Source organism: Hippocampus comes, unplaced genomic scaffold (genome assembly GCF_001891065.2).
Source record: "Hippocampus comes isolate QL1 unplaced genomic scaffold, H_comes_QL1_v1.1 scaffold56, whole genome shotgun sequence".
Lineage (NCBI taxonomy): Eukaryota > Metazoa > Chordata > Actinopteri > Syngnathiformes > Syngnathidae > Hippocampus > Hippocampus comes.
The window spans coordinates 1,150,481-1,161,596 of NW_017842056.1; the positions used below are offsets into that span (position 1 = coordinate 1,150,481).

The 11,116-nt window shown below is 49.6% G+C and overlaps 2 protein-coding genes across 2 annotated transcripts in view; one reads left to right on the forward strand and one right to left on the reverse strand.

Moving 5' to 3' along the window:
- The window catches only part of LOC109510404 (zinc finger protein ZFMSA12A-like), a 9,183-nt gene extending 6,786 nt beyond the window's left edge, over positions 1 to 2,397 (forward strand). Inside the window, exon 11 of the mRNA XM_019860707.1 lies at positions 1,868 to 2,397. Coding sequence (XP_019716266.1) covers positions 1,868 to 2,064 — 197 coding nt within the window. The 3' untranslated portion in view covers positions 2,065 to 2,397. The remainder of the gene's footprint in view (positions 1 to 1,867) is intronic.
- A 715-nt stretch (positions 2,398 to 3,112) lies between these two features.
- Positions 3,113 to 9,866, reverse strand: f2 (coagulation factor II (thrombin)). Its single transcript, XM_019860713.1, has 15 exons — positions 9,736 to 9,866; positions 9,462 to 9,542; positions 9,306 to 9,385; positions 9,204 to 9,228; positions 8,930 to 8,995; positions 8,740 to 8,848; positions 8,532 to 8,668; positions 7,086 to 7,379; positions 6,886 to 7,002; positions 6,653 to 6,779; positions 5,247 to 5,414; positions 4,979 to 5,152; positions 3,545 to 3,723; positions 3,396 to 3,466; positions 3,113 to 3,308 (listed from the first exon to the last, which is right to left on the reverse strand). The coding sequence occupies exons 1-15, from the start codon at positions 9,794 to 9,796 to the stop codon at positions 3,159 to 3,161; spliced, it is 1,839 nt and encodes a 612-aa protein (XP_019716272.1). The 5' UTR covers positions 9,797 to 9,866; the 3' UTR covers positions 3,113 to 3,158.
- Positions 9,867 to 11,116: the final 1,250 nt, after the last annotated feature.

The following is an 11,116-nucleotide window of genomic DNA, read 5'->3' on the forward strand; positions in this document are numbered from 1 at the left end:
TCCCCGGCGGCCGGACCTCCCCTGCACCGTGTGCTCCAAGACGTTCGGCTCCCAGTCGCAGCTCTTGCGACATCTTCAGACGCACACGGTGGAGGGCGCCGAGCTCTTTTACCGTTGCCGTTTCTGTGAGCAGACCTTCTCAGGTAACTTGGACAGAGGTTGCCGAAATGCCGAAGTAGAAGTACGGATACTTTGGTAAAAGTCGGAGTACAGTGGGTACCACCTTGCGATACGCTGAAAAGACAAACGGTGGTTGAACTTACTCAATTTTATTTTAATCATCTGTACAGATACAATTTTAAAGTACATATATAGTCTCCTTCCAAAATAAATCTGAATTTACATGATTTTAATTTAATTTACACTTCTTGACGTTGTACCGTGTCCGATCCTCCGCAGGCGTGACTCTGCTTCGTATCCACCAGCGCTCTCACACGCCGCGCTCTTACCGCTGCGATAAGTGCGACAAGACGTACGCCTCGCTCACCGGCCTTCAGTCCCACCGGGCGAGTCACAACAAAGACAGTCGCTTCCTGTGCCCTCAGTGCGGCAAATGCTTCAAGACCCGCGACGGGCTGGAGGGCCACCTGAGGACGCACAGCGGCGAGCGGCCGTATCGCTGCCCCTACTGCTCCAAAGATTTCACCGCGCTGGCCGGCCTCCACGTGCACGACAGCATACCGGCGAGCGGCCGTACGTGTGCACGGTTTGCGGCAAGGGCTGGCCGTCCGGAGGCGACCTGCAGAAGCACATGAGGGTCCATACGGGCGAGCGGCCGTACACCTGCCAGGAATGCGGGAAGTCCTTCGCCAACTCCGGCCACCTGAGCGAACATCGCCGCATCCACACCGGTATGTTTGACTGCCTCTCGATGGCCTGATTTACGCAAATTTTTGCACCAAACTGATTGTCGGCAAAGAGACTCGGCATGTTGACGCATATCGGCCTTTTTTTTTTTTTTTTTTAATTTTTGAAGAGATCGTCTTCAAATTGGGTAAACCTGAGGGAATTATTTGTTTATTTAAATTTTCCTGCCGAGCCTGGGGAACCCCCTGCACTTTTTGTTTTCGTTGGGGCTCATCAAACGTTAACAGTTCAGTCCTACCGAAAACTTTATTTCCCCTAAAAAAAACTTGAGTGAGTTATTCATTGTTTTACGCTTTCAGTGACATCCTTTGAGATAGTTTGGATGCATATCAAAGTATAGACATTTTTGCATGACTTGTGAAGAAAAATTTTACATGCATTGTTATGCAGTTGGGGCTCCCCCCCCCCCCCCAAAATGGCCATTATTCCCCAGACCTCAACCCTATCGAAAACCTGTGAAATGAAAAAAAATGTGAGAGGTCAGAGGGTAGTGGATGATTTCGAGAGATTGTGTCGAGGTGAATGACGGGAAGATTCCTCTCAGACCTCAATGCGGTCTTCGTGGAGCTGTGGCTCAAGGACTCGCCTCGACTCCCCCGACATTATGATGTCATTCGTATCGCACGAGCCCGTACTTTTCTCTGAGCTGCCGCTCACCTCCTCGTCCTCATTTTAAGTCAAGCCAGGGATTTCTGCGGAAATTGTGACAAATAAATATCGCTGAGCTGCGGCCTACTTTACGGCCCAATCATGAGAAAAAGGCAGCGTCAGGCTACTTCCTGTTCGGTGGTTTGGCAACCAGCGCTAAATATGGGCTTGCTTGCACTAGCTAGCAGTCGGCACTGCGCAAACTCAGTGCAGTGTGTCAGCGCCTTTCGAATGACCGGGCGATTTTGCTTCGGCTTTTTTGCGGGTCTTTCATAAAGCGGGCCCTACTCATGCTTCGTGTCCCGGACGTCAACGCGGCTGATTGGTGTTTGTGAAATGTTTTGTCGTCCAGGCGAGAAGCCCTACTCCTGTCCCGAGTGTGGGAAATGCCTACGGAGGAAGTTCGACTTGAAGAAACACTTGTTGTGTCACAGTAACAATCGTCCACATGCCTGTTCTTTGTGTCCCAAGAGCTACACGCGCAGGACTCACCTGAACAGACACTTGTTGACGCACGGGCCGGCCGGCGGCGAAGCCACGGCACCCTGACCGAGCTTGACGTGCTTTTTCCGCTTCGGCGCCTTTGAATGCCGTGCATCTTTTTCATTAATTCCTTCCTAAATAATATTATTTTAGTTGTGGCATCAACAACTATATTCTTGTGTGATATTCAGGACTTATACTTTTTTTTGACAACAGTATCCTTTTGGACCAAATGACGAAGAATTCATTCATCACGCACAACTATGCCACAAATAAAAAAATAATACTAATAATAGGTTGTTCAAATGTGCAATTTCTGGGAGAGATCTTTTCCACCTAAAACATCTTTGCCAATCAAATTCCATGTTGAAAACTCATCCATTAAAATTGCAAGTCAAAGTTGTTTGTTGTCTTTCGTTTGAGGATGCAAGAATCGCCTCACATCAGTTTGGAGGTGCGCTGCTCACCGCCTGTTCAATCTCTTCATTTTAATGACGCCCCCCCCCCCACCCTTTTACACCAGCACGGTTCCGCATGATGTCAAATAGTTCATAGTTGCGGAAGGTGCGGTTTTTCTATTTATACCATCGCATGTCGTGGTCAGTTTTCAGAGGACACCAGCAGAGACCCTCAAGAGGCCTTCCATCGCACTCCAAATTATTCCATTCTACAGATCAAACTGTTTTTGTTTCACCTTGTGTGCCCGAAACAGATTTATTTATGAAAGGAAACGCTTTTGAAGGATCCTGCATTCCGAGTTGATTGGGACTCCAGAGGACCCCCGCCCCCCCCCCCACACCTTCAAAGATTCCATCATAACCGAAACTCGATATTGGAGAATGACAACGACCAACCACGTGCAGAAACGTACGCAGAAAACTAAAACTGTTTATTGAACAAATCATGCATCATTTGTAGCCCAAAGCACATCAAACCGACATTTGTTTCGCTGAGGCGCGCGTGCACCGCGACGAACGGTGGCCAGCGTAGCCCTCGGCGAGTCTTGAGACGGCTTTCATACAGCGTGATTGCTCTTCTGTTTGAATTGAAACGTGCACGCGATCGTCGATGCGGCCGAGCGCCGCCGCGGGTTGTGTTCGATCAATTAAAGTCATTTTTGAGCGGGACAAACTTTTATTTGCCTCAATTTGCTTCACAATCTACTCGTCGTCATCGGAGTTTTCGATGACTTTCCTCATCCACCTGCTCATCCTGAAAACATGCGTGAAGAAGCCGTACTTCCCGTCGCGGTCGCAGCCTTCGCCCCACGACACGATGCCAATCTGGTACCAACGGTTTTCGGCGGGATGCTGCAACAGAAAACAAGGAAGCGTTCAATTCATCTCTCTCCATAATCGCCATGAGTGGGTGGATGATGATGACGATGCTCCTTTCACCTTCATCACAAAGGGTCCACCGCTGTCTCCCTCGCAGGCGTCACCTCGGTCCGAGTCTTCGGGTTTATATCCTAAAAGGGATCAACGTTGTTGGCCGGGCACATTCAAAAATAAACAAAAAACCCGGAGCGGCCCAAACAAATTAGTACCGGCGCAGAACATGTTGTCTGTGATCCTGATGGAAGTGGAGCGTTTGCAGGTGCTCTGGTCTGCGATGGGCAGATGGATTTGCTGAAGAACTGTCGGCAAAGCTCTCTCGGAGGGGCTCCAGGCTTCCTTCAGGTTTCCCCAGCCGGTCACTCGGCCTTTGAAGCCTGCATTCATCAGCCTGTTTGAAAAATCGCCAGGCCGTCATTTCTGATCGGACCGTGAGAAGCAGCCGCTCAGCCGGCAACGCTACCAAACTAGCCATTGGCCAACAAATTACGTTCGGCAACTCTCACCCGTACAATTGGCGACTTTGAGCCGCAAACAACATAGAGCGGTTGTCGAGCAAGAAGCAAATTTCCCAGGAGTTGCAATAAAGAGCGAGACGATGATATTTGAGTGTCTGTTGACTCTCTGTGCTTTGTTTTTTTCAGCCAAAGGTACATCGACGCTACATTTTGGATCACCCGCTATATCTGCGCGTGGCAATGGCATTCTCTGGTGATTCAAATTTTGAATTTTTTTCCCAAGATGGCGCCCGAGGAGGCAGCCCGTTGGCAAGTGCTCTTCAAGAGCCTTGGGTGTTTTTGTTGTTTTTGTCTTTTGCTTTGTCACATGGTGGTGTTGTTACGTCGTGTGGTCCTGATGTGGACTTTTTTCAGCATTTTTGGCCACGACATTCGTCAAAGAAGAAGAATCTGTGCTTGGTGGTTGCACGTTCTCGGCAGCACGCGTGTACCAGCACTGATTTGGATTGGGAGGACTGTCGGCGCCAGGACGCTTGTGTCTTGCGCCTGAAATAGGCAGCATTTTCAGAGCCCCGCTTTGTTCAGCGGAAAGGTAGGTGCTGATGGACAGTCTGCGGCTGGATGGATGCAGAATTTGAGGAGCCGACGATGAGAAGAAAGGGGAGCGTCAGCGCAAAGCGCCGATGCGTATGTGGAACTGGGAGTCGCGGCTTGGAATTGAAGCGGATTTACATGGGACAGGAGATGAGAGACAATCTCTCTTTTTCGTTCATGGATGCTACAGCTTCTTGCTGCTTTCACGCTTAGCTTGTAGCAGACGTGTGCACATTGCAGCATGACGTCTTTGATCCACTGGTGAAAAGGACACTCTGATTCAGCTCCTCTTTCATCAATAACTGCTTCAGACAACAAAGTGTATGCAGGAAAGTGGTTCAGATTGCACGATTGTCTCTGTCTAATGTGTTGTCTTGTATTATTTTGTCATTTTATGTTAGCTTTTCTTTTGATGCCGGCCCGGACACCCGCAGCGGCTCCTCTTGTTGCATGTTGTCTTGAGAGGGAAGAAATTTCATCTGTGGTGTATGTTGCACATACACTACCGATGAAGTTTGTCAAATGTGCTGTATGTTGCACATACAGCACATTTGACAATAAAGTTGTACTTGACTTGTGTGTGTATGATCTCACATTTTGGCCACCTTCTTGTTGGGGAGGCAAACGGGGTGGATCTGGTCGGTGAAGACGATCGGCCGCCTCATGTGCAGTAGCGCGATGTCTCGGTTCAGATTCACCCTCCAGTCGTACTTCGGGTGGACGATGATTTTATCGATCGCCACGATCTTCTCGACGTTGCGCTCGAACCTGCAAGAAAGACGCGAAAGGCACACCGACAGGATTGCCGAGGTGCTGCCCGCAAACGGTTGCGCGGGACGGCAAGGGAAGGCGCGGTCTTAACTTGGCCCTGTTGTGTTTGCCCAGGCGCACCAAGATGTCGTTGGTGGTGAAGTTCTTGTTCCAGGGAGGGTACAGGATGCAGTGAGCGGCTGTGAGGATCCACTGGTCGCTGACAAGGCTGGCGCCGCACAGTAGCTCCTGAGGGCTTCGTTTGTAGAGCATCACCTGCCTGAAGGGCACGGAAACGTTTCACCTCCGATGGCACTCGGGACCGTTTAGTCAATCAAGGGCACAAGGCAAAGCTAAATGTGGGGCCTGCCGCGTCCGTGTGCTGCAGAAATTTGGCCTTCAACTAAAAAAAAAAAAAATGAATTTGAGAAAGCTCGCCGGCCGTATTTGCTGAGGTACAGTGGACAGGTAACAGGCGAATCGCGTTTCTGTTCTTGAGAAGAACATGAATCAGCATTCAATATACGTTGATGCCCGTTTCGTCCACTTTGACCCCCGTCTTTGTGATCACTCATGTCATGTCACTCTGCACCTTATGTCCTCGACATCCTCCTCAGCTGACACTGACAGCTGTTGGCTAGGTTCAGCGTGTCAGTACTCACGGCTACAAAAAAAATAAAAATTTTAAACGGTAGTTGTCATGAGATCTGTTTTCCTCTCACTCTCACGACTTCGTTTTCCACACAACGGCCGACAAATTTGTTGTTCTACTGTCTACCCTCTTCCTGAGTCAAGTCTGGATGTGCCCAATCGGAGGGAAGAGTTCAGTGCATGAGAAGAAAGGCTGCAGCACCAAACACTCCTATTCGATTGCGCATTTTGACATGCTTTGAAGTAATGAAGACATTTCCAATAATCGTTGTGTGAAATCCAAGAAAACTGAAGGAAACGGTTTTCCTTTGCTATTTGGGGGTCCCAAGCTCATGGTGATTTCAAGTCAGACTCGCGGCCCGGTGGTCCTGTGGATAGCGTGTCGACCTCACAGTGCAGAGATACCGGGTTCAATTCCGGCTCCGGCCTCCCTGTGTGGAGTTTGCATGTTCTCCTCGGGCCTGCGTGGGTTTTCTCCGGGTACTCCGGTTTCCTCCCGCATTCCAAAAACATGCATGGCAGGCTGATTGGACACTCTAAATTGTCTTGCGGTGTGAGTGTGAGCGCGGATGGTTGTTTGTCTATGTGTGCCCTGGGATTGGCTGGCAACTGGTTCAGGGTGTCCCCCGCCTATTGCCGAAGTTGACTGGGATAGGCTCCAGCTCCCCCCGCGACCCTTGTGAGGATAAAGCGGATCAGAAAATGGACGGATGCATGGACAAGATCAGAAGAAATTCTACTCAAGATCAGTCATGAAGTGCAGTATTTGGACTTCCCGCCACGGACTAAATCGAGCCTTGGTCATTTGGGCAACAGGCCGTGATCGTCAATTCCCTCCGATTTCAAAGGTCATTCAAGTCCGGTTACCAGGGCGAAGAGGACACCTCGGCATCTGTACCCCCAACGATGCGCTGTTGCTGGTAAGATTCCAGCAACTCCTTCTCCTTGGCATCCTCCTTGTTCTTCTTTTCAAACAGGGGCCGCATTCCGCACACTGCAACACAGCGAGCTCAGGAACGTCAATTTTGCTACCAGATGTGAACCCGCGTCATTGTGCCTGCTTACGTCGTTGTTGGCAAATAAGAGGAGGAAGATCTTACTGTTCTCCCCTTGCCCAAAGGTCCGAGGGTTGAAAAAGGCCTTCCTGGCGGGTGCGTGGACAGAGCGCTCGCGGCCTTCGGACTCTGGCGGCGATTCGTAGTCAATCAGCTCCTCTTCTGCATGCGGAAAAGACACACGGGCGAGAGCCCCCATTGGCGCGCTGTACCGGTTGCAGCGGTGCCGCCGGGACGACAATTACCACACAGCTGGAGGTTGCAGTAATCCACCGTCACGTTCCCAGATACATCAACGTAGCACCATGGGCCCTCGGGGTCGTTGTCGGGGTTACGACACTTGTTGCCCACGAGACTGACATCAGGTAAAAAGTCCTTGCCCTGGCTCAGCTTCTTGACTTCCGGCTGGGACCATTGGAGGCAGGCGTGGCCCCCCAGGGAGACGGCCAGGTCGCCAGTGTAGTCCACGCCATTTTCCAGTAAACAGTCACCCGCACTCTTTGGTGCCGGGGCCAGAGTGGGGGGGACAAAGGTTTCCCCTAGAGGGCAAAACAATACGTGTTACGGCATCTGCCCCTAATATTGCAAACACCACTTTGTGCCGGAGCTCTGGAGCACGCGTGTCCAAACCTTACGGTGGATGCAAATGCACCCCAACTACAGAGGCACCATCGAAGTGGGAAAATCAGAGAGAAGGCACTCCCGAGGTGCACAGATGCAACCTTCTGTACAGTCTAACGCACTAGGACAAACTAAACCGAAAAGCCACACTGCCTCCTGGTCCAACACGTGACTTACAAGTACCGTATTTTCCGCACTATAAGGCGCACCGAAAGGTCTTCCATTTTCTTAAAAGCTCACGACGCACCTTAAAATCCGGTGCGCCTTGTGTGTGGTCATTACGGTAATATGTCGACCACAAGATGGCTCCTTGCTGGAGACACGCTTACAATGTGATAACTTGCTGTTGGTTCTGTGAACTGTGTCGCGGCTTTATTTAATACGTTTTTGTTGCAGCTCCGAAAAAGGGAGAGCTGTGGTGTTGTTTTTTTTAAACGCAAATACTCAACAAATACAGGTACGTCTTTGGCCGTCTCCGTGCCTTCTCTTCTTCCGTTCAACTCGAGAGACGTTCATGACCGCCTCCGAAAAACGTAAATGAACGATTCCTTCAATGAAACTACGAACATTGAAAATAATGCATCAAAACAGAAAATCAAGCGAGGAAATCCATCCATCCATCCGTCCGACCATCCTCATTTGTGAATACAGTGCACAACAAAGGAATAAATAACAAAACACTTCTGCATTTTACTGACATCTGGTCGTTCTGTTGGAGCTACGCTGAAGGAAATGCCAAAATAAATTCTATAGGGGGCTATGGAATTTATTATGTGATTTCCTCGCTTGAGTTATTGTTTTGATGCATAATTTTCAATTTTCGTAGTTTCATTGACGTACAGTAATCGTTAATTTACGTTTTTCGGAGGCGGTCATGAACGCCTCTCGAGTCGATCGGAAGGAGCGTAGCTCCGTCTAGTGGATGCATTGTAGATTGCGCCTTATAATCCAAAAATATTCAATGCGTCTTCACGCACCTTCAATGAATGGCGCACCTCATAATCCAGTGCGTCTTTTAGTGCGGAAAATACGGTAAACTATATTTGTCATCCTGAGCTAACGAGACTTGCCACATATCGGAACCCTGCAGGTCTCCTTGGGCACCATCGGGTCCTGCGTGAAACACCAGGGCCCTTCATCTTGTCCGTCCGGGTTGCGGCAGTAGTTCTCCTTTAGGATGCTGTCGGGTTCTGAAGCGTTGAATTCCCTGCAGAGAGACACCAAAAGCGCTTTGAGCTCGTATTTGTGATTGTGGGCCTCACTCGATAGAGCCGATACCTTATGATGGGATGCGGGAAGCCGCTAGTCCATCTTTGACAGAGTCTACCAGATTTAGTAATGTGGATATCTCCGTTGTAGTTGAGTCCTTTGCCGGAAATACACCGACCTGGCCCCCCCCCAAAAAACCCAAAACTGACGTCCAGGGGCTTAAATCACATGAAGCAGCCTTCTTGATGTGCGCTTTTACCTGTTATACAATCTTTGACCGCGTCGATGTTGGACTGTGTCCGTTCCAGTGTTGTTCCCTTGCAGTCTGGAGAGAGGGACACATATGCGCCGTTTGTGTGCTTGCGTGAGTTCAGCCGCTCTGGACTTTGTTCGTGTTTGATTAAACTTCTCGACGAGTCAAAGAACTTGAATCGAACGTAACCAGAAACTTGTGCCGCCGAGCTAGCTTCATCTTCCCGGTGTTTTTGCGCAAGTAGGACAAGACCGGATGCCAAACGCTATAGTGTACTCACCCTGATATTTCTGCCAGAAGAGATCCTGAGGAGGAATAGGGACTCATTGTTAAACTCCGAGTAGCTCTCGCAGTCACCGGGTCGAAATGAGTGCAGTCGTACCGTTTTGTCTGGTTGTTCAAACACTTCTCTGGCCTCTTCGTTGTCACAGATTTCCTCATAGCATTCTCGTTCCAGGTTTCCTGAGTACAACAGTCAAACATGGGCCCGGGTCGGCTGGGGTTGTTTCTTTTATCTCGGGGCGCGGGGGCGGCTTACCCGGTTTCATTTCCTCAAATATCTGGTTGGCTCGTCGCGTTCGGATCAGAACCTCTGAAGCCTGCTGGCTGTCAAGAAAAACTACACAAACAAATTGCAAAAGTTGCCTTTTAGTCGATAAAGTGGCGGATCTTCTGACAAGCTACTTTGACAGACTTGGTCTTGAGTCAGGGTTCGTGAAATCGATTTCTGTTGGACCCGAGGTCCGAGAACCAGCCAGCCATTTTCACTTGACTAGTGCGAGCAAAGATAGCACAAGCATCAAATACCGTACCATGTTCTGCCAGACAGCCTTGCACCAGGAACAGAAGTAGAACAGCCGCCGGTCCCACCATGGTCTGTACCTCCAAGCAGAATCTCCCAAGCAAATCCAATACTTTCCCGTGAAGTCTCTTTGCAAACCCGAGTCATCTGGTGGGCGGGAATATTGACTGCCAGGTCAAAGTATGATTCAGGGTGATGAGGCACACTTTTTTTACTCAAACTCATCTAGCTCCATAGACCTGATGTTAGAGCTCGCACCCAAATTGTCCATTCGCCATTTGCGTTAGCGTCGGCGAAGTACATTCGAAATCGATTCGCATCTTGTGCTGTTTGGAGAAAAAAAATATAGACCTGATGTTAGAGCTCAGACTCGCACCCAAATTGTCCATTCGCCATTTGCGTTAGCGTCGGCGAATGACATTCGAAATCGATTCGCATCTTGTGCTGTTTGGAGAAAAAAAAAACATCATCGCATCATTTGATCAAAGTAGGATCCAGTGGGCGACCGGGTAGTACGCCGGCCTCACAGCGCACAGGTGCGGGGTTCGGTTCCGGCTCCAGCCTTCCTGTGTGGAGTTTGCATGTTCTCCCCGTGCCAGTGTGGCTTTTCTACGGGTATTCCAGTTGCCTCCAGCGTTCCAAAAAACATGCGTGGCAGGTTGATGGGACACACTAAATTGTCCCGTGGTGTGAGTGTGAGTGCGGAAGCAGTTCGTCTACGTCTGCCCTGTGATTGGCTGGGAACCAATTTAGGGTGTACGCCACCAGCTGCCCACAGACAGCTGGGATAGGCTCCAGGGCGCCCGCGACCCTCCCGAGGATAAGCCGATTAGAAAATGGATGGTTGGATGGTATCTGGGTTCATCTTCATCAAATGTTTACAAAGCCAGATTCCCTTTTCTCATTCAACTGGATCTGAGTGTATAGGCTACCCCGGCACATTGCCCAACCCAGTTCCAACGAAGGCTGAAGCGACAGCCGAAACCGTCAGCGAGAGTTTTTCTCTACACCCTAAATTGTCTGGGGAAAAAAGGAAACCACGCAGACGGCTTGCAAAATGATCTTCAACCTGCCGCCCCCATTCTGTCATCCCAGTGACCTTTCTGAACTTTTGTACTAGAGTTCTTTATATGGGCCAACAGTATAAGCGCTCAGCTTCAGAGGCCTTTCTTATGTTCTCATCTTCACTTTCCCATCAAGCAGCCAGGTGATCTTAATCATTTGTAAAGCTTGGTGAAAATAAAAGAGTGGTCCGTCGTCTCACTTGAACCTTAACAACTTTATCTCGAGTGTCCGATCAGCCCACGTAAGAGCAAATATTGACGGAAAGAGGAGAGCATACTGAGAGCAAAAGGCAGGAAGGACTACACTTCATTCAAGTGGTTTATGTG